At 37.4% G+C, this 21,782-nt stretch overlaps 1 protein-coding gene across 1 annotated transcript in view; it reads left to right on the top strand.

Moving 5' to 3' along the window:
• The first annotated feature begins 1,544 nt into the window (after positions 1–1,544).
• The window catches only part of LOC107598711 (A disintegrin and metalloproteinase with thrombospondin motifs 18-like), a 61,400-nt gene continuing 41,162 nt past the window's right edge, over positions 1,545–21,782 (top strand). Inside the window, exons 1-2 of the mRNA XM_016290119.1 lie at positions 1,545–1,650; positions 11,367–11,686. Of these exons, the coding sequence (XP_016145605.1) occupies positions 1,545–1,650; positions 11,367–11,686 (426 nt within the window). The remainder of the gene's footprint in view (positions 1,651–11,366; positions 11,687–21,782) is intronic.

Below are 21,782 nucleotides of genomic sequence, written 5' to 3'. Positions count from 1 at the left end.
TCAAGTCAAGTCAAGTCAAGTCAAGTCAAGTCAAGTCAAGTCAAGTCAAGTCAAGTCAAGTCAAGTCAAGTCAAGTCAAGTCAAGTCAAGTCAAGTCAAGTCAAGTCAAGTCAAGTCAAGTCAAGTCAAGTCAAGTCAAGTCTGTTCATGTCAAGTCTGTTCATGTCAAGTCTGTTCATGCCAAGTCTGTTCATGCCAAGTCTGTTCAAGTCAAGTCAAGTCAAGTCAAGTCAAGTCAAGTCCAGTCTGTGTCTCGGATTATTGTTTGGATCACTCTGTAAATAAACTGCACTTGGGTTCTCACTACGCTCGCCTTCAGTGGATTGACTCTTTACAGTAGCCTATGTATCGCACTCATATCACATCTAGTTTTGGATAAGAATAAAACGTCAGGTCCGACAATATCGTCTTATTTTATTTAAATCTAGCTTTATTCGCATTGGCCCATGCAAACCTCTATGAACACACTTGACTTGGCTAAAAAATCGCGGAGGGCGAATTTACGTTTTATTAAAAAGTGTTTACGCATTTTATTACTGAATTAAAATAAAATTAATATGTGAATTTTACAGCATTTTCTTGACTCAATAAACACACACACACACACACACATATATATATATATATCACTATGGTTCTATGAACTTGAGGAGCGGAGTGTCTTTGTCTAGCATTTATCGTCAGTCACAGCAAGTGCTAATTAGTCTTAAAAAGACTGTGCTAGCACTTCGTCTTTACAATATGACATTTTGGCCAAAAGACAGAAAAAACTGAGGGGCATCTTCTAGTTGTGTCACTTCACTGCCATTCACCAAAGTGTCCATCGGTTGTGCACCTTACAATCTCGCCATCCCGTTATCTGTGTACTTTTCACCGCCTTTTTTGTGAATACCGGGAATTTGCACATACTGTTTTTCGTGTACCATATTATAGGGGAGTAAACGATTTTGGATGCAGCCCATCATTTGTTCCTAAGTGAATTTATTTTGTTGAACAAATCATTTAAATATGATTCAGTGACTCATTTATTAAAACTTGTCACTTGTTTCATTCCTAAGTGAATCAGTGTTGTGAAACAAATCATCTGAATGAATGATACAGTGACTTAATCATTAAGACAGTCACTTGTCGCCACCTACTGGTGTAGCTATGTAACCTGCAGAAAGAGTCACTAAAAACTAACGCATAGACTGACAGTCTGTCTGGAAAGTACACAGACAAGTGGAGTGCTGTTGGATATATTATACATAATATCACCATCAAAGGTCTACTGAAGATTCAACATTCACCCTGACATTCTGTAATTCTAATTTTGCAGATTGGTAACATGCTAAAATTTACTTCTGTTATAAATATTTTTTTTTGCTTGAGCCTGATAAAAAAAAATTTCTAGCATTTTTTCAGTTGCTGTCTTACGAGGATGAAACAAAAATGTCCTCTGTAAAAAGGTTCAAACTCAGTGGCTGTGTGAGCAGAGAGTTTCTTTGAACCGCGGACAGGCAGAGACGATTGTGAATGGGTCAGAGTGAATTGGCCTCCTGTTGATGCCCAGAGACGTCTCTTTAGCCTCTCTACAGGAGAAGAAAGCCAGACTGCCACTTGGCACACAGCTAATACTGCCTGCTGCTATTTGCAAGACCTTGCGTGAATGTAAGAAAGCTGAGGTAGAGGGGGACTAATTTGACAAAGTGAAAGCAAATCATCTTAGAGAGTGAAAGGAGCAAGTAAGAGAAGAATGTGTGTGTGTCCATGTGTTTTCATGCTATTGACGGGCCGGCCAGCAGGGGGCTACATTGGGAATTCCCAAAGCATGTTGAAACACATCCCCTCCTTTTTCCAGTCTCTTTAACCTCAGTTCTGTTCACCAAAGATCTTCTCTTTTTTATGGTCTTTTCTCATTCATTCGGTCCAATTCTCACTGACCCTTCCTTTGTTAGTAAAGTCACACTGCCAACTTGGGTTATGTAAATGTAAAGTCTTGAATCCTAGTAGGCTTGATCATTACTTCAAGCTTGATGGCTTCAATTTAGCCTGATCAAATTAAAAGAAATATGTTCCTAAATCTAAACCTCACTGTCCAACATGGACATTTTAACTCCAACTAAACTTGTACACAGACCATCAACCAGCTCCTTCAATGTCCATAACAGAATTCACATACCACAAACCTTTTGGCAGCAATACATGTGTCATAAATTGTGTTTATAGATGGACATTATTTTGCAATCTCCTCTTAATAAAATCTAAAGTGAAATGCATGGGGTTTAAAAGAACATCACACTGGAGAAACGTAAGACATTCAGTAGACATGTAACCCAAATCTGGCTTTGTGAGGACATACTTTTGCATGATTCTGTTAATAAGCCATAAGTGAGCTGAAACCAAATTTAAAAGAAAAGATTGTAGCAGAATATTACACTCACACTACTATGACATTTGGCTATTAGAGATGTGGTTAGTCATTAAAGAGGAGCCCAGTGAGAAGTTTATTCAGTCTATATTTGTAATTGTGTCCACTGCCTGCTTATGAAACATCATGCCTTAATTATTGTTATTGGACCTGTGATTCATCATGACTGTGAAATAATGCAAGTGTTCTTTCTGATGAAAATAACACACACAAACACATTTGTATCACTATATTAGTGAATCCATCCATCCATCCATCTATCGCTCTCTTTCTCTTCTAATGTTTCTTGCCTTTTTTTTGTCAAAATACATGTATAGATTAGCCCGCTAGCTAGCCAGACCCTGAGCCTTTGTGATAAACGACAAATAAAAAAAGCAGCCCACAATTTTTTAGCCAATCACAAATGCTCTCTGTGAATTATACTTTTATACATTTAGATTTACTGACATTATACTAACAAAATGGCTTACATTTCTTTGTGCACCTGTAACATTTTGAATTTATTATTTATAAGTTATTATTTATTCAAAACAAGAAATTATTTTATTTTATTCTATCCTTAGCATTCCTCAACACTCAGTGCAGCTTTAAATGCTAGTAACTCATAAATATTAAGCTGTGCTATCATATGTTGGAAGGCACCACTAGACCATGGCTGACAGAGTTCAGCAATGTATTATAACTAAGTATGACCTGTGGGACTGCTAGAAAATAACCTTCACTTTGATTCCAACCTGTCAAGCTAAAACTAAAAAGCGAGGGCCTGCCAACAGTTCATTCAGAACTGGGAAGACTATTCTGTGGCGAATAACTGTCTTTCACCTCTCTTAATCTCAACCTCCAGAATGGCTCCCTCAGCAGCCCGCTCTGGGCTGAGATGGGCCCTGCCTCCTGGTGTGATCAAAGACTAGCTTTATCCTCTAGAGGGGTGTAGGTTACAGTGCCATTCACTTTATGGGTGGTCAAAGGGTCAGATGTACATGTAACCACATAGGAGATAAATCCTTAAGAGTAGCAAGCCCAGGGTCAACAGATAGGCTGTGATGTATGAGGCGACTAGGGACGATATCACATCTTCTTCTCTCACGGACCACCAAGACTCAGACACTCAGTTCATTGGCGACTTATTTAAACTGTGCATGTGGTGCCTTGAAATCAGAGCTCAGTGATACAAAGCAATGAGAAACTCTTGGCTTTTGGAGATCTGTGTAAAGAAAGACACAATTAGTCATTGTGAAATAGATAGAATATGTATATCAAGATTATATATGACGTATACAATTCTAAATCATATATCTTATATTTTGATTCTGATTGGACACATTTTTCAAGGCTATGAAGTAGTTCCAGGCTTGTTGAAGTAACTTGAAGTAATTTGTCATGTTCTTACTGAATTGTTTTAAAAGAGTACTGGTGGTGTGCGACTTTTTAAGGGAAATCTGTAAGTTCTACACACCTGAAAAAATGATTTGAGAGTGATATAAATTGGTGATTTTACGGTGGATTTCTGGATTATTGAAAATTAATGCAAATCTGAGGTGTACCTGCCATTCCTCTTAACATCACATTACTTCATCATGTGCATTAATTGACAATAATTCAATGATATGTCGTGAATAGGGCACAGCAGTTGGGTTGCGTGGTAAAATCCCATTTGTTTTTACCTTATAAACTTGGCACTTATAAACCTTTAAAGACAGCCCTTCTGTGAGCTCCAAGGTTGTTAAACAATTATGTAAAAATCATAATACTTGTACTTCTAACAAAATGTTTGTATATATCTGAATATTTTGTGATAAACTTAAACTATAGGCCTATTGTTTCAATATGTACAATCACCAACTTTGACAACAAGTCAATAGCTGTATAATTTTCTAATTTTTTTCATTTGATTACATAATTCATAATGTGTCATCATGAGACTGTAGTTCATTCCCTCATTAAAGACAAGTGTTGTATCTTTGTCTTTTTGTTTAATTTTCAGATCCTTTTTGGCTTCAAATATAAATTAGTCATGTTGTCATTCACATGAGATCTGGTTGCTTTTGTTCATAGTTTAGAACTCTTTAACAATTTTTGTTCCCGATTCTTTAAACCCCTATGGAAAAATGTATGGATGAAGTGTTTCAAGATCCACTGTGACTTAAAAAAAGAGGGTGTTCTATTATTCTTTACCTAAATGCTTTTTTTATTTTTTAGAAATGCTATTGAGATCTTACTAGGATATTTTTATGAAGAGACCAAGAGGTGATTGTTTGTTGCATTACTTTCTCAAATCTCACCAGGCTGTAAAACAAATGATGTACAACAATAAATAAACAGTAATGTTTAAAGGCGTGACTACAGGAACAAATTAAACTAGAGCATGTAGATAAGCTCAGTAGGTCTGTCACGTGTATTTGATAAATCAGAGTGTCAGGCCTTTAAAAAGGAATGGGCAGACTGCCAGGTGCCTCGTCTCCCACAAATTATCTTCATTTACCTAAAGCCTGCAGGGTAAAGCCCACCTGTAGTGATACCTTACACAGATACTTTCTTTTTTTTGTGAACTGGAAGAGAACATATAGAGCCGCGTATTTTGGTATCAAACAGTAGTAAATGTTTTTATTGTTCTGTTGAAATCAAAACTGGCTCTATTCTTTAATGTTTGTCTGGTCTTATTAAGAATGATTCATCTGTGCATGCTATAATGTCTGAAGAAAAAATGGATGTCTTCGTAATTTTTAAAAGTAAACTTGCTCTTCCTCTGAAATGACTTTCCTTTTCTGGTGACATCACTGAGGCCATGCAGGCTTTTGGATAATGTAACATTGCTATTTGTTCATTATATTTGTCAAAATCACATTCTACCTGGCTCCATTCTGTTCTAATCAATTATCAGTGGTTAAATTAAGTCCCATCCTACATATTTTCTTGCTTACTTTCTTCTTTGCTCTTCACTAACCTGTACAAGGTAAATAAAACATTTTTGTGCTGTACAGGATGTATTCAAAAAGTCCATCATGGAAATGAGACACAATGGTTTTATGGGTCAGCACTGATGGCTTTTAAGAGGGAATGGAGGAGGGGGCTTTATCTCGGATTAAGCAGTCATTAGCTACAGTCTTATCAGATGTGGAGGCATTGCTTAATACATATCTGAGTCTTTTCACACAGACTTACACATACTGTATGCGTGCAGGCCAATACACTCTAGAAACACAAAGACTAACCTTACCAAAAAGTAGTATACTTCAAGTTTATTTTAGTAAGTATACTTAAGTAAAGTTCAAGTGTATACACATATCAGTGTACTAGTAGTATACTTGTAAGTGTACTATTTCAATACTCCTTGGGACTAAATTGGCCCACTTTCTAGTATATAAAAGTATACTTTTAAGTATACTTTAAGTATAACAGTACTAAACACAATTTTTAGCTTGCACTGCAACTATACTAAAAGTGAACTTATAGGTATACTGATAGTTTACTGATTAAATAGTTGTAGTAGCATTTTTTTAGTACACTGAAGTATAGTGTCAGTAAACTACTAGTTTAGTAGTTTTATCCTGCAAGTATACTCGTAAGTTTTCTTTAAAGGGATAGTTCACCCAAAAATGAAAATTTGAAGTTTATCTGCTTACCCCCAGGGCATCCATGATGTAGTTGACTTTGTTTCTTCAGTATAACACATATGATGATTTTTAACTCCAGCCGTTGCAGTCTATCAGTCATATAATGCATGGCAATAGTAACTAAATCTATGAGAGTAAAAAAAACATGCACAGACAAATCCAAATTAAACCCTGCGGCTCGTGACGATACATTGATGTCCTAAGACACGAAACGATCGCTCTGGCGTACTTACTTGCGCTTATCCAGATTGTTCAAACTGACTTAAAACTAAAAGTTACTTTCTAAACTAAAATTACTTTCTCTCACGCAAACTCATTCGGGAGTGGTGACTTTCCACGTATTCCCAACTTCTGAGCCTGCTCGCCTGAAGTTATGGTTGATTGCTCTTCGGCCTATTTCAATACTCCTTGGGACTAAATTGGCCCACTTTCTAGTATATAAAAGTATACTTTTAAGTATACTTTAAGTATAACAGTACTAAACACAATTTTTAGCTTGCACTGCAACTATACTAAAAGTGAACTTATAGGTATACTGATAGTTTACTGATTAAATAGTTGTAGTAGCATTTTTTTAGTACACTGAAGTATAGTGTCAGTAAACTACTAGTTTAGTAGTTTTATCCTGCAAGTATACTCGTAAGTTTTCTTTAAAGGGATAGTTCACCCAAAAATGAAAATTTGATGTTTATCTACTTACCCCCAGGGCATCCAAGATGTAGGTGACTTTGTTTCTTCAGTAGAACACATATGATGATTTTTAACTCCAGCCGTTGCAGTCTATCAGTCTTATAATGCATGGCAATAGTAACAAAATCTATGAGAGTAAAAAAAACATGCACAGACAAATCCAAATTAAACCCTGCGGCTCGTGACGACATATTGATGTCCTAAGACACGAAACGATCGCTCTGGCGTACTTACTTGCGCTTGTTCAAACTGACTTAAAACTAAAAGTTACTTTCTAAACTAAATCATTTTAAGTATAGTTCTGAGAAGTACATAAAAAGTAGACTAAAAGTATACTTTCCTATTTTTAGTTTAAAAGAAGTATACTAATAGCACACTTGAATAAAGCTATTTTTCATAAGGGTAGGCAAATAGATCTTACAAAAGAGAGCTACACATAAACAAACCACTCTCCCACATATTTGTATTTATATAAATGTATTTAGATGAGCATTTGACCCTTGTCTTGAGTCATGTCATGTTGATGGTATTGGAGTTATTTATTTTTATTCTCCTGAACTTCAAGAAGTTTCGCTGACAACGTCAAGCTGTTTTTCTTAAACTGGGCTGCTTCTCAGTGCTAACATTATGAAATGTGCTTGATCATTTACAGAGTGCTGACACTGTTTTGAAGTCTATATTCTCAGGCCAGGTACACAATAGCAGGGAATAGTAAACAGACAGTAAACACCATTAAACAGACAGTAAACAGCCACATCAGCACCAATTTAACCATTGTTGGACCCATACACACATGTGTATGAGCTGAAGTCAAGAGGTCAGACTTGAAAGGCAGTTGTTTCCTCATTATTTTCTTATTTGTCACACAGTCAAATAAATAGTGGGTGCAACCACCAACTCAAGGTGTATATATTCATGTCATGGTTTAGAATTTATGACCTCTCCAGTCAACACCCTTGTCTGGATACCATATTTATTTCCAAAGGTACAGCCCACATAAACTCTATTATGGATACATTTTGTTGAGTAGAATGGAAATTGGTCCTTACAAGTAGGTTGTGTGTGTATCTTTATATAATCAAAGGTGTTTAATTCTACAATTTGTATGATTTATAAGTTTGTCCTCCTCAGCAAAATGAATGAGAGTTTACAAACCTGATGTTATCAAATACATGTAGATGAGCTGGGCTGTGTATTTCTGCATAAATAAATTGAAACCTGCAGATCATCATTATTTGGAGATGTGCTTCGACTGACTATCAGACATTATGGTTCCAGTATTGCACTCTGTTCTTTAAACCCAGTACGGGGTAAATTAGGAGCAGATATGGGCAACCCTGACCTGGCATAGTTCTCCCCGGCTGGAGCCACTGCTGGAAAAGCCATTTCTCCACAACATGCAAACAAATATAAAACAAATGGTGTACAGCCATGTAAAGAGAGAGGGAACAAATGTTAGGAAATATGAGGTCAGATGCTGAGTTATGACCTCACTACCTATTGCATTACGTTAAATTGCAAAAGTTGCTTTAAACGATCATATGTGCCAATCTTTTGCAAGAAGCAAATCTGAATTGATGAAGATGCACGTTTAAGAGTCATTTCATTTACTCCAGAAGTTTGTATTGGCAAGTATTATATCTGCCCCCCCCCCCCCAGGCTTTAACTACTCATTGGTTGGTTGAGTGCATAGTCTGACTGATTTTTGGACTGACATCTATGAGTGAACCTTTTGACACTCCATTTAACATACCGTGTACATAAACCCATATGGTATGGTGTTGCATGTTCAGCTATCTGTGCCTACTCCATTCAGTGGAGTTTGGGCACAGTTTAAAAACCAGAGAAAGACGTATTGGCACAGAAACCTAGGTAAATAACAACACTGTAGTCAAAGCAAAACCATCTTCCTTTGGAGTTTGATACATTTGGCTTTGACAAGCTGAGCCCCCAGCCAACATTTACTAAAACATCTGACAACACTCTTTCTGAGGACTTTTCAAAATTAGGCAAGAAAATAATGGATTGTAAAGCACAGTTAAACTCACTGGATGATTCCTTTCACATGTAGACTTTCTTTGAGCTACTTGTCATATGTTTGATATTGTGTAGAACATGGCAATCTTGGCTGGCTCTGTTCAGAAACCGTTGCAAAAAACAAACAAAATAAATATCAAACTACTTTTAAGCCACCTCTCGTGATGTCTTGAATTTATCTTTTATTCTTTGGCTGAACCTTGACTTTAACTTTTATGTGATTCATAAACATTTTAGTATAAAAATCAGGTAGTTTTATGAGCTCCTTTAATAAACCGGTGAACAGGGTAAACAATCAAACAAATGAGAGTGTTCAAATTCACCTAAATGTAGACCGAGCTCTCGTCTTAAGACTTTGGAATCAGTGTGTACTAACAGCTGTCCTGTGTTTGGTTATCATATGGCTGGGAACCAAGAACCAGTTCATATTCAGATCTGGTTAAATCTCTTAAAAATATGGGAAATCAATGATTTTCTCACTGTGCACACTCATTCTTACTAAAACTGTGCTATAATATTTTGACTATTCAGTGTTGCCGCAATATTAAACCCACAGATTGAAATTTACAGCATCATCAATCAGTGCAGACCGATGGCGCAAAAAATGAGCCAGCTAGTGAATGCTTTGAATGAAGTGCAATTTCCCAACAAATGACTCATATCAGTTGGATCTTTTTAAAGAACAATCAAAAACATAGTGTAATCAGTGTAATCCGATTCCTGAACAAACAGCTCTTGTAAGTTCTTTTTAGTTAATGCAAAACATACAAATGCATTCAATTGAACCCTGATTCTGAATAACAAATGTCTCTTGTGAGCTTCATTGAATACACTCTGTGACTAGTCCGATTCCCAAAACATAACTCTAATCAGCTGATTTTTTGATAATGATGCATATGATGCAATTTCAAGTTTTCCTTTCTCTTTGGAGTGTTACAAACACATTCACTGAATCAAAAAAAATAATTATGTAATGCTCTGGATTGCTTAAGACTTGGGACTTAAACTAGTTATTTTTTAGGTAACACTTTATTTCGATAGTCCACTTTAGACATTCTATTAACAGTAATTAACTTTGCAACTGCATGTCAACTAGCAGTTAGTAGAGTAGTAGTAGACTGTCTGCTTAATATCTTCTAACACTTTCTTTGTCAACTTATTCTACTAACCCTAAACCTACCCTAACAGTCTACTCTGAGAGTTAGTAGACATGTAGTTGCAAAGTTACTTACTGTTAGTAGAATGTCTAAAGTGGACTATCCAAATAAAGTGTAACCATTTTTTTATATTTATTTATGCATGTACTGTATGTATGCATTTATTTATTTATTTTTGAATGGTGCCTATAAAGGGCAATTCAAAGTCTGTGTAAACACAGAATTGAAGCAAACTGGATTTATTTCTGATTTATATCTGTTCTGTTGAAACCAAATTATCTCATAATTTGGCATATTAAGATTTTCTTTCTAAAATATTTCTCCTTAAATTTTGCCTATAATAAGACTTTATAGGTAACAACCAGAATCAGGCTGTCAGGAGATCTTGTTTGTACATGTTGAAAAACACTGAATAGATGCAGTCGACGAGCAGTCGCAAGTTAGATCAAGAACACCCAATATAATCACTTAAACAAACTGCAGTACAGTGTAGACTAAGCGTTAAAAATCAGCTGAGGGCTTGCAGAACAGATATTCATGACAGCAGAGTTTTAGGAACAAGACCTGACGTGAAAGCGCTTCATTATACATAGCGTACAGTATCATAAATCATCCGGCAGCCCATTCACAACTCTTCAGTTTCACATTGAACACAAAAACCTCTTTCGACAGCGTGTGTTTACTTGCTCGGACCGTTCATTTAGAGGGAGTGTTACGAACATGCATCCCATTTCAATGAACTCCGTGATCTGTTTATGGACGGTAAGAACGAAGTATACTAATAGCACACTTGAATAAACTTATTTTTCGTAAGGTAGGTTTGAATAAATTGTGGCTACATGGAATATAAGTTAATTTATTCGTAATTTCCACAGCTTGCACACTCTACACTGAAATGTTTATAAAGCTCATGCAGAAACATGAGACAGTACAGAAAGTTTGCATAGAGACACATGTGTTTATTGATAGAGCAATATAAAATAAAGTGTAAACAATGATTTACAGATTTAGAGTCAGGAGGTAATTTCTTTAGAATTTTTTTTATTTAATTTTTAATTAGTTAATTAATTTTATGTAATGGAGGAGTTAAACAAGATAGGGAAAGGAAGTATGCCAACAAGTGTTGACAAGTCCCCATGAAATGGTTTGACAGTGCCGTTTTCTTTCCTGCATTGGACAAAAAACTTTGTAGTGCAGAGTGAATCATCAATATTTTGAAGAGAACAGAAAGACTGTAAAGTTTAAAAAAAGATACCTGGTAAAATTGCCAGGTTTTATTCAATGGAATAAAAGACACAACACTCTTGATTTACCTGCCAACTGTTTTAATTCACGTAAGACCGAAAACCATGGCTGACATTACATTATTAAGTTATATTAGTAAGACTATTTCATTAATTAACTGGTGATGGATTGGTATTGAGATTGGTATTTATACTTTGTTGGTTCCCCTCACAGATTATGATTTTGCCATACCAGTGGAAGTGGACTCACTTGGAGGCTACATTTCCCACGATGTGTCAAGACATGGAAGGAGCAGGAGATCCCTGTCAGAAGCTGGTGATCCAGTGCACTATCATGTCTCTGCATTTGGCAAGGAATTGCACTTAGACCTGCAGCCATCCCATGTGCTGGCAGAGGGGTTTACTGTACAGACACTGGGTGCAGAAGGCATCAATACAGCCACGCTTGAGCCTTCTATTCATAACTGTCTCTATCAGGGTTCCATCCGAAACCATTCTGAATCCTCTGTGGCTATATCCACCTGCACAGGTCTGGTAAGTGGCTCCTTTTACACTCACTCAAAGATTCACTGACTCCAAAATGAGCTACATCAATGTCTACTACACTTAGGCAATTGCTTTTTAAGGAGACATCCTAACTGAAATGGAGCCTCATAAGTGAATGATTTTAAATGCTCTACTAGACATCAAATTCTGTGCATCATATAAAAGCATTTCACTCAACAAATGTTTTGGAAGTTTGTAATTATTTTCAGTATTGTATTAATTTTAGCAAATGGCTGCAATATAACAAAGAGTGAAAAATTTAAGGGGGTCTGAATACTTTCCGTACCCACTGTATATCTTAAAGTCTACCTTTCGTCTGCTACATCCACCATCTTGGATGCTTCTTGCAAAGCATTCTAGGATTGCCTTGTGATGTTGCCTTTGAATTTGACCAAAACATATCTTAAGAGGCAGCATAATTAAGTTGTTAACATTTATGAGTTTATGAGATCATCTATGAGTTTTATGTAAATTACATGAAAAATTGAGTTTTAGATAGCGGTTTACAGAATAATTAATTAAATGAGGTTTCAGGAGCTTGGCTGGCAGCGCTAATCTTTGCATTGTCCTTTTCATTAGTGGTAGCTTCTCCACAATAAAACATCAGTGACCCGTTCTTTTAAAACTGTGTGACAACACAATGTGATTTAGGAGCAATTGCATCTGAATAGACTGCAGGGACTCTTTGATCTACTCCCCTTCTTTTGATGCTCAAAGCTTTTTTTGAACGATGGGCCAAGCTCTATGTGATTCTCTCTATGGTCTTAAAGGTGCCCCAATTTCAGATATACAGGATGCCAAACAAGACCTGTGTGTCCTTTAAGATTTTGTGCTTAAACGTACAGAAGCAAAAGGAAATGTCCAAGAAAAAAGGGGTCTCTCATTCTGCTTCTTTCACTCTCCCTTTCTTTGATGGAGTGAAAAAGAATGAGTCACCAAGGACTTTAACCCTTCCATGTCATCTCCGCTTGATGAGGAGCTTTGGATTAAGTACAAATGAGAACCCATTCATCCCTCTGCTGATCCGCAGCAACCCCTTGTGCCGTGAAAGGCAGAGGAGGCAGTTGCTTAGAGAGAGAGAGGTTTTGTGCTGCGAGAATGCAAGTCCAAAAGTAAAATCAATGTGGATGAGAACCCCCACAGTCAGTAGATTCAGATGTAATGCCATCCATTATGTTGATGTTGATGAAAGTCTGATTTGCTTGTACTGGTACTCTTGCTCTCTGTTAAACAGTGCATAACATAGCAGATGGACAGGGATTCAGTTGTTAAATGAAAAACAGGCGGTCCCGGACTTTAAATCGGGAACAGGGGATTTACTCGCTAAATCCTGCTTCTTTTAAAGTTTTTAATTACTGAGCGCCCTTCATTTGCTGCTATCACTTGCCTCGAATGGACTGTCTGGCCCCAGATTTAGCAGCATGATCAAACGTCTTCCATCCAACCCTAAAACAAAACACATAATCGTAGTAATGAAATGCAAGTTGATTTATGGATTAGTTTCGTCATGTGTGCTGTTTCGAGGTTTGGTTCAAAATCTTCTAAATGGGCTGCATCCAGGATGGCATATGAATGCCAGTCCCAAAGCTGCTTCAGTTTGTAAAAGCAGATTAGCAGGTGAAGCTTCTGAAACAGTGCTCTGCTACTTCTTGTTCAGAGGTCAGAACTTCCTCCGGCTCAAGTTGCGGGGTCGCATGGTTTTGCAAGTTCAGAGTTGCTTTTCCAGCCTAGGCATAGACAAATCCACATCCTCGGACCTTCTCTGGGTCATGGTTCCATAAGGCTGGTGACAGGCTCAAGCCCATTCCCCTTTGAAATGGCAAATCTTGCTTTCTAGACGTGTTTTGACTGGCTGAGCCACCATGCCGTCCAGAATTGGCTCTAGTACTACAATGAAAGGCTTAGAGATTTTTCATAATACTGTTCAACATGGATTATTGATGTATGATCTATTCTGGCAGTGTTGCTGTATTTAGCTGTTATGATTCGTTCGACACATGGGCACTCATTCATTAACTTTAACACATTGACTTCCCTGTCAGCTGACAGTAGACTTGACGTTCCTTATCAGTTCATGTTAACTGATGCCATTGTTTTATAACAATTAGCATGTTATCACACTCCCCCACAGTCAGTAGATTCAGATGTAATGCCATCCATTATGTTGATGTTGATGAAAGTCTGATTTGCTTGTACTGGTACTCTTGCTCTCTGTTAAACAGTGCATAACATAGCAGATGGACAGGGATTCAGTTGTTAAATGAAAAACAGGCGGTCCCGGACTTTAAATCGGGAACAGGGGATTTACTCGCTAAATCCTGCTTCTTTTAAAGTTTTTAATTACTGAGCGCCCTTCATTTGCTGCTATCACTTGCCTCGAATGGACTGTCTGGCCCCAGATTTAGCAGCATGATCAAACGTCTTCCATCCAACCCTAAAACAAAACACATAATCGTAGTAATGAAATGCAAGTTGATTTATGGATTAGTTTCGTCATGTGTGCTGTTTCGAGGTTTGGTTCAAAATCTTCTAAATGGGCTGCATCCAGGATGGCATATGAATGCCAGTCCCAAAGCTGCTTCAGTTTGTAAAAGCAGATTAGCAGGTGAAGCTTCTGAAACAGTGCTCTGCTACTTCTTGTTCAGAGGTCAGAACTTCCTCCGGCTCAAGTTGCGGGGTCGCATGGTTTTGCAAGTTCAGAGTTGCTTTTCCAGCCTAGGCATAGACAAATCCACATCCTCGGACCTCTCTCATAAGGCTGGTGACAGGCTCAAGCCCATTCCCCTTTGAAATGGCAAATCTTGCTTTCTAGACGTGTTTTGACTGGCTGAGCCACCATGCCGTCCAGAATTGGCTCTAGTACTACAATGAAAGGCTTAGAGATTTTTCATAATACTGTTCAACATGGATTATTGATGTATGATCTATTCTGGCAGTGTTGCTGTATTTAGCTGTTATGATTCGTTCGACACATGGGCACTCATTCATTAACTTTAACACATTGACTTCCCTGTCAGCTGACAGTAGACTTGACGTTCCTTATCAGTTCATGTTAACTGATGCCATTGTTTTATAACAATTAGCATGTTATCACACTTTGCTGGGTAGGATAACAATAGATTGACTAAATAGCCTTAGCTTTGAAATGTTGACATTGTGAATCAATTAATTATCTCAGTCAACATACATGGCTGGAAAACTTCCCACTCCCTTTTTCATGTCCAATTTTTTGCTGATATTTTTCTGGCTGTTTGGTGTTCTGAATTAAGGAAATTAAACTGTTCTGTGTACACTACCAAAGCATTTGAATGGTGATATTTGGAACTTTCTATTCATCAAAAAATCCTGAAAAATGTGTCATGGCTTCCACAAAAATATTAAGCAATCAGCACAACTGTTTTCAACATTAATAATAATAATACATGCTTCTTAATAGGGATGTAACGATTAACCACGAGCCGGTTGAAAATCGATTAAAATATATAACGATTCAAATCGGTTGAGATGCTAAACAAATCGCGATTCATTTAGGTGTAGGGGAACTTACTGTCTTTAGAAAAGTTTAGATGGTATTTTTTCTTTTCATCTTGCCTCTGTATAATGCATATTAAAGTTCATAAGTGCAGCGCTGCTTTGTTTATTCCAGAAACCAAGGAAACACTTTATGCACTACCTGCTGGCAGAGAGTGAATCTGCGTTTCATTCAGCTCGTCTGCTGTTCCTAGATGGTATTTTTTCTTTTCATCTTGCCTCTGTATAATGCATATTAAAGTTCATAAGTGCAGCGCTGCTTTGTTTATTCCAGAAACCAAGGAAACACTTTATGCGCTACCTGCTGGCAGAGAGTGAGTCTGCGTTTCATTCAGCTCGTCTGCTGTTCAAATGGGGCGGGCTTCATTAAGTCTTTTTGGATGGCAAAGTGTTCTTTTATCTTTTATGGACAGCCCGGCCCATAGTCCAGCCTTGTGGGTGCTAGACTGTCTGTGAATGTGTGAGGTGTGTATGTGTGTGAACTGCTGCTGAAGCTCTTCAACTGTGTTTATTTAGTGCCAGACCTGCTGGTTCAAGCTGATGCGCTAACGTGTGGGATTGCACTTACGGACAGTTGTGATGCTAATTCACTCTGACTGCAAAGGAGGAAAACTGTCAGCTCAAAGCTTGTGTGGATACACTGCAGTAGAACACCGGGCCATTCAAACATCAATGGAAGAGAGAGACTGGGAATTACCATATACAGACTCCGAGAGCACATCTGTAGTGCTTGTCTGACTCAGGAAATTGTGAGAAAATGCTTTGGGGTTTCCATCAGACATGTTTGTTGCCATGATTTGTACTTAGAGGTTCTGTTGAAATGGTCACTGTTGGGGGCCTCCCAGTTTGAAACCCCCTTCCTGGTATCATAAATTAAGCATAGATGCATGGGGGCGTTGGGTAGTGCCATTATAATTATATATGACAATACTGTGATCCTTTTGATCATGATTTTGCATAAATACTTAAGATCCTTGTGTCATTTTCTAAAAATGTGTATATTCATATAATTTCATACTTGCAGTGTGTATAGTTTGTACATCCAACAGTACTGATAATGTTGGAGTTGAATTTCTTATGGCTTTAAAACATGAACAGGAATAATTTAATATTTAAATATGTTGTTTTTATACTATTACGTTTACTGTTTTTCTCACACTGTATAAAAGTGTGGTCATATTAGTGAAATTTTGTCAGCAAAAAAAAGGTAACATTTCTATTGTCAATACTAGTGTAGTGATGCACAAAGCACAGCTCACACAAAAGTCACTTTCAAACCAAGCAGATTTCTGTTGGTCCAAGCGTGACCAACTTCAAATCGCTGCAAAGTCTGCCCTCTTGTGAAATTCCTGATCACATGGATTTATATTGAAATATATAAATGCATTTGCTGAACAACGATAAATGTGACCACATCTTAACTTGGGCTTAAAATATGTGGCTGCCTTTTAGGAATCAGGTCCTTCTCAAGAGGCATCATCATATTTTGGGCTCCATCAACTATTTTGAAACTCTCGGACTGGTATTACACACAGCTTCAGTCACTCTTGTTTGTTCAATTTAGAAAAATTTGTTTACCACAGCAATGCAATTATGATAATGTGATTTACTGAATTCGCAAAATTCGTGTCGTGATGTATTATCTCACAAATTGGCGATACCCTACAGCTACAGGGGCATGTTTGGGACCAGTCTGGGATTCTTCCTGCCACAATGTGACCCAGTCCCATATATTAACCACTCGGAGTCTGCTAGCTGAGACTCCGATACTTTGCACCATGGGAGACAATGCTCAGGTGATGTGGTGGACATACTTGCCTGAGTTTTGGGAGGGCAGACAGACAAATTGAAACCAGAGTGAATATATGCAGGGCTCCTTTGCAGTTACAAATGTTCCCCACTCCCCCTTTCATAATTCATGGGGTGTTATGCCATGTTAGCACTATAGGAGTTGCCAGGAGCTATTCCCTGGTGGTCTGTGTGGTGACAGTGATGTAGAGGCTGCTTAGGGATGCCAGAAAGAGAGAGCCTGTGGGAGAGAGTGAGGAAAAGGAAAGGCATGCTGGTCCTGTAATAGCTCTTGTTCTCACTCACTCGAAGACCTAAAACTAATGGCCAGTGGTGAAGTGGCTGTCGCACCAACTCTGAGGAGCCATAAATATTATAAGGAATATCTTGTGCCTTGGACCATTTGGAACGGGCTTTTTAAAATGGTCATTTCTCCACTGAGCTTTAATTATGTTAGTCAAGCTCATGCATCTGTCTTAGAGTAATAGAGATATTTGTCATTGACAACTTAGCTTTGTGATATCTGAGGCTTGGGCAGCAGCTTCATCTTTTAAGTTGTGTCTGTGGTTTATTTAAGTTTACTGGCTTACCCACTGGACCAGCTTTCATTGTGATCTTGCTCCAACTGGTTTAATAGACTATAGTCAGGGTAATGCCATTTTTAATTTCTGACAGAAATGAAAACAAGGCTGTGAGAGGTACAAGTACAGTGTGTTCAACTGATTGCACTGTAGTTTGCCATTGTCATTTGTTCATTTGACAACATCTTTACAAAAAAAAAAAAAAACTAAGCAAAAATACCATAAAACAATTTTGAAAGTCTTGAGTTTGAAAATGATGTGACCTACTATCTTTATACAGTATATACCATTAGCGCTGTGCCTTACAGTAAAGACTGTAAGTCTTTCTCTTACAACCTTGTTTTCATTTGCGTAAAATTCAATATGCGAAATTCAGTTTTAATACCAAGTTGATTTTTTTTTCAAATTAAAATGATTTTTTCACACAGTATTTGTGTTTACTTTGCACTGTTTAAGTGCTTTTCAGAGTGTTGCATTACATTAGCTTAACAACATGTGCTAACACCACAGAGCATCCTAACTTTAGCAAAGTGTTGCAGTAAATTTAGGCAATGCCCTCTTTTATGAGGTAAGATCCATTTTCCTCTCTTTCCCTTCCAATTTTACTCCCCTTTCCCATATATTTGATATCTAGTTATTATGGTGTGACTATGCTATAAATAGTGGATTTCCTGTTTTGAATTGAATCTTCCAAAACATGCCCCCAGGATATGGACCTGAATTCCATAATTTAATCATAGTGTATTCAGATTGTCTTGTCATTGTATACATGAAATTGTTGACATGATATTGGGCTTTGACATTTTCTTTGACTGCAAAAGAATATGTAATGAGGAAAGCACTGTTTAGTTTATGATTGGTTATCTGTTGCAAACATAACATGCAACGTTCTGACATTGTATCATTTCAGACCTAATATTTTTAGCACTGCAAAAACATGCTAGCCCAGTGTTTAATAACCCTGGGTTAAAAGTTTGTCAAGTACAGTTTCCGAGTTTGTGTAGATCTCAAACATCCAAATGCCCCTGAGGTGCCCATTATTTGTCTGTGTACACAAACATACATTCTCTTCCCACTGAAGCCAGAAGAGTTGATGCTCTGGTTAGATGTAACCCAGCGGTGGAATGCAGATGTGTTTTACAGCTGGGTAATAAGCAGCTTTGGGTTTCTCACTGCTCCCTTCCAGCCTTTAACAGCATGTAAGCACTTACTCATCTAGATTATAATACCACGGTTGGAAGCTTTAAAAACACTCACAGTTTACACAAAGAGATGCTAATTACCTTTCACAGAATCACTGAGACAGGCGATAAATTATTTCCCATACTTGCACTGAAGACTCACTATTGATGTAGTCAAAGACAAATCTCATGAAACCACATAAAACAGACAGTCCCTTCGGTTAAATCCTTCGTAGAGAATCACTTTGAGGACTGTGCTTTAATAGTTAATTCCCATCATCTGATATTCCTTTGAATATGCGAAGACTCCGACTCAATGAGTGGAGTGAGAGTTAAAAGAGCTCTCATGGTTTCTGTGTTCGCTGTGAAAATGAAATGTGTTTATCTGGCAGCAGACTTTGGCCCTCTAATCTACATCTCTTACAAGTGTTTCTTGAAGGAGATAACTAGAAGTCTGGCACATGAATGTGAAACCAGAGCAAGAGACTGTGGTTGAGTGCTTCCCTTCGTTTCCCTCGCGTGTAATAGGCTTTAAGTAGTCAGGTGGTTTTTGTAGAAGGCTGTAGTTAGGCACTTGTGTAATTATGAGATCACCTGCCAGACATTATTACATTAAAAACATTGCAGTGCAGTAATATATTCTATAGAAAAGACTCCCAAACTTCTTGAATCTTGAAAAACCCCTGAGATTTTAAAAGAACTGTTTTTTTTATTTATTTAAACATTTTAAACAATACTTAATTTGTAGGATTTTTAAATTGTTTTTGCTTAAATCTCTCTCTCTCTCTCTCTCTCTCTCTCTCTCTCTCTCTCTCTATATATATATACATATAAACTTTAAATATAACATATTTTTTTGTTTAATTAATTATTAGATTTTCATCAACTTATGAATGCAGTTACCGCATGGACCCATTTGAGAAACTAACCCTGAATACCGATAATAATTTCCTTTTATAGAATTAAATTTAAGCCAGTCTTATTTTAAACCAACCATAATGTGGTGATCCTCACTGCCTGTATCAAAAAAAAATAAAATTATGTTGTGATAATAGGATCCCTGCAGTTCTTCAGTTAGTTTCCTCTCTCATGTCTTCAGCCAGCTCCTTTCTTTCTGCACCCCATCAGACATAATGGCCAAAAAGCTTAAAAAAATTAAACATTGGCCCCAGATGGAATCCATTTACCCCCATTATCGAAGTAAAGCACCTCCATCTGCTAACTGCTGGACTAAGTTGTTAGATATTTGACAGTAAAGTTTGCTATGTCGCTAAAACAAATGGAATACATGTGTGATAATTGTGTGAGGTGGACTGCAGGGCACTTGCAGAGGTCCTCCAGGATGTTGGGTAAACACATGCTTGCGGGGTGCCCTGTACAGGGAGGGCTTCACAGCAGGAAGCTCATCTCGAGTAATGTGCAAACATGGTTTATTCAGAAAATGGCAGCATTGAAATCTTGTGGCTTTTCTTAAAATACCAGTTTTTGGTATTTCCCAAAAGTCGTCTTCCATCATCTCCCGTCACACACACACACACACACACACACACACACATGTCTGGTCAGCTATCCTTGTGGCGACTCTCCATAGGCATAATGGTTTTTCTACTGTACAGACCGTAAATTCTATTGCCCTACACCAACCCTACCCCTAAACCTACCCCTCACAGGAAACTTTCTGCATTTTTAGATTTTCAAAAAACTTAATTCTGTATGATTTATAAGCTTTTTTACCCGTGGGGACCACAATTTAGGTCACAATTTAGGTCCCCACCGTGACACGAGTCCCCATGAGTCTGTGTGTAGTCAGGTTAACCACCAGGATATATAAACCAGTACACACACACACACATATATATATATATATTGCATTTTGAATGTTTAATTAAATAAATTTTTTTGGCTACCTGAAAGAGAGTGGAAATTAATGAATAAAAAGTGTCTGGCAGTATGGTTTCAAATGTAAAGATGTGTGCAAACCCACATCACAGCGTCAGGAGTTGTCCAGTTATTTTTGAAAGTAGTGTTTCATCATTTGTGTGGAACATGGATCAATGGCATTGGTTTTCTGGTTGTGAGTAAAGTTTTAATGCAAAACTACACTGTAATTCCGATACACTAATAATAGGGCGATTCTACACTAAAAAAAAATCAAAAAAGAATGTTAACCCTGTTATTTAAAAAGTAAAAGTAAATTACATACTGGTCTTTGGTTGATTTGTATGTGGTAGACCTTAACTTGAATCTTGTGTATCATCTGTATGTGTATTTGATGTTCTCAATGCTTGAATGAGGATTTCAGTTTTGCAGTGGTGCACATTATAACTACTACATGAATGAAATGAAACCCACAAACACAGGCAGTGTGAATGAGAAGAGATGTCCTGGCAGTGGAATGCATTTTTACATCCAGTATGGTTATGCTCCACAGTGTGCATTTACATTTTTAGTAGTAGTGGTATATGTATGATTTTTTTTGTTTTATTTGATATTTGAATGATTGTTATAATAAGAGGGCTCAACAATAAGGATGTCCTGTTGGCCGAGGGCCAGTGTGAGAGAGTTTCAGTCCAGATGACAGAACTGTCACTTGTCCTTTCAGGCGAGTGCTGCATTGCTACTGAAAACTTTACATTCATTGATTTTGTACATCCATTTTTATGCCTTGTAAATGTTTGGATTTCTGTATTATACATTTTGTCTCAAATTCTGCTGAATTTCCACCAATATAATGTAGCGTAGATTTAAAAAAAAAATAATGTGATGGTTCATCAAAGCATCATAAAACAACTGCTTGACGGCGAATTGCCGCTATTTTGAAAGTGAAAGTAAAATGCACAGGGTGCTTTTACGAGCCATTTAAAACGGAAGCAAAGCGAGGGAACGCCTTTTTTCCCCCCCCCCCCTTTTCTCCCCCCCCCCCCCCCTGCATGTCATATCCGGTCTCCGTAGTAAAGGAAAAAAGCAAGAAATAAAAGTTAACATAAATATAATTTCTTGCAA

Source organism: Sinocyclocheilus grahami, unplaced genomic scaffold, assembly GCF_001515645.1.
Source record: "Sinocyclocheilus grahami isolate Dianchi unplaced genomic scaffold, SAMN03320097.WGS_v1.1 scaffold254.1, whole genome shotgun sequence".
NCBI classification, from domain to species: Eukaryota; Metazoa; Chordata; class Actinopteri; order Cypriniformes; family Cyprinidae; genus Sinocyclocheilus; species Sinocyclocheilus grahami.
Note: the sequence above shows the minus strand (reverse complement) of the source record. Positions and strands in the feature narration are given on the sequence as shown.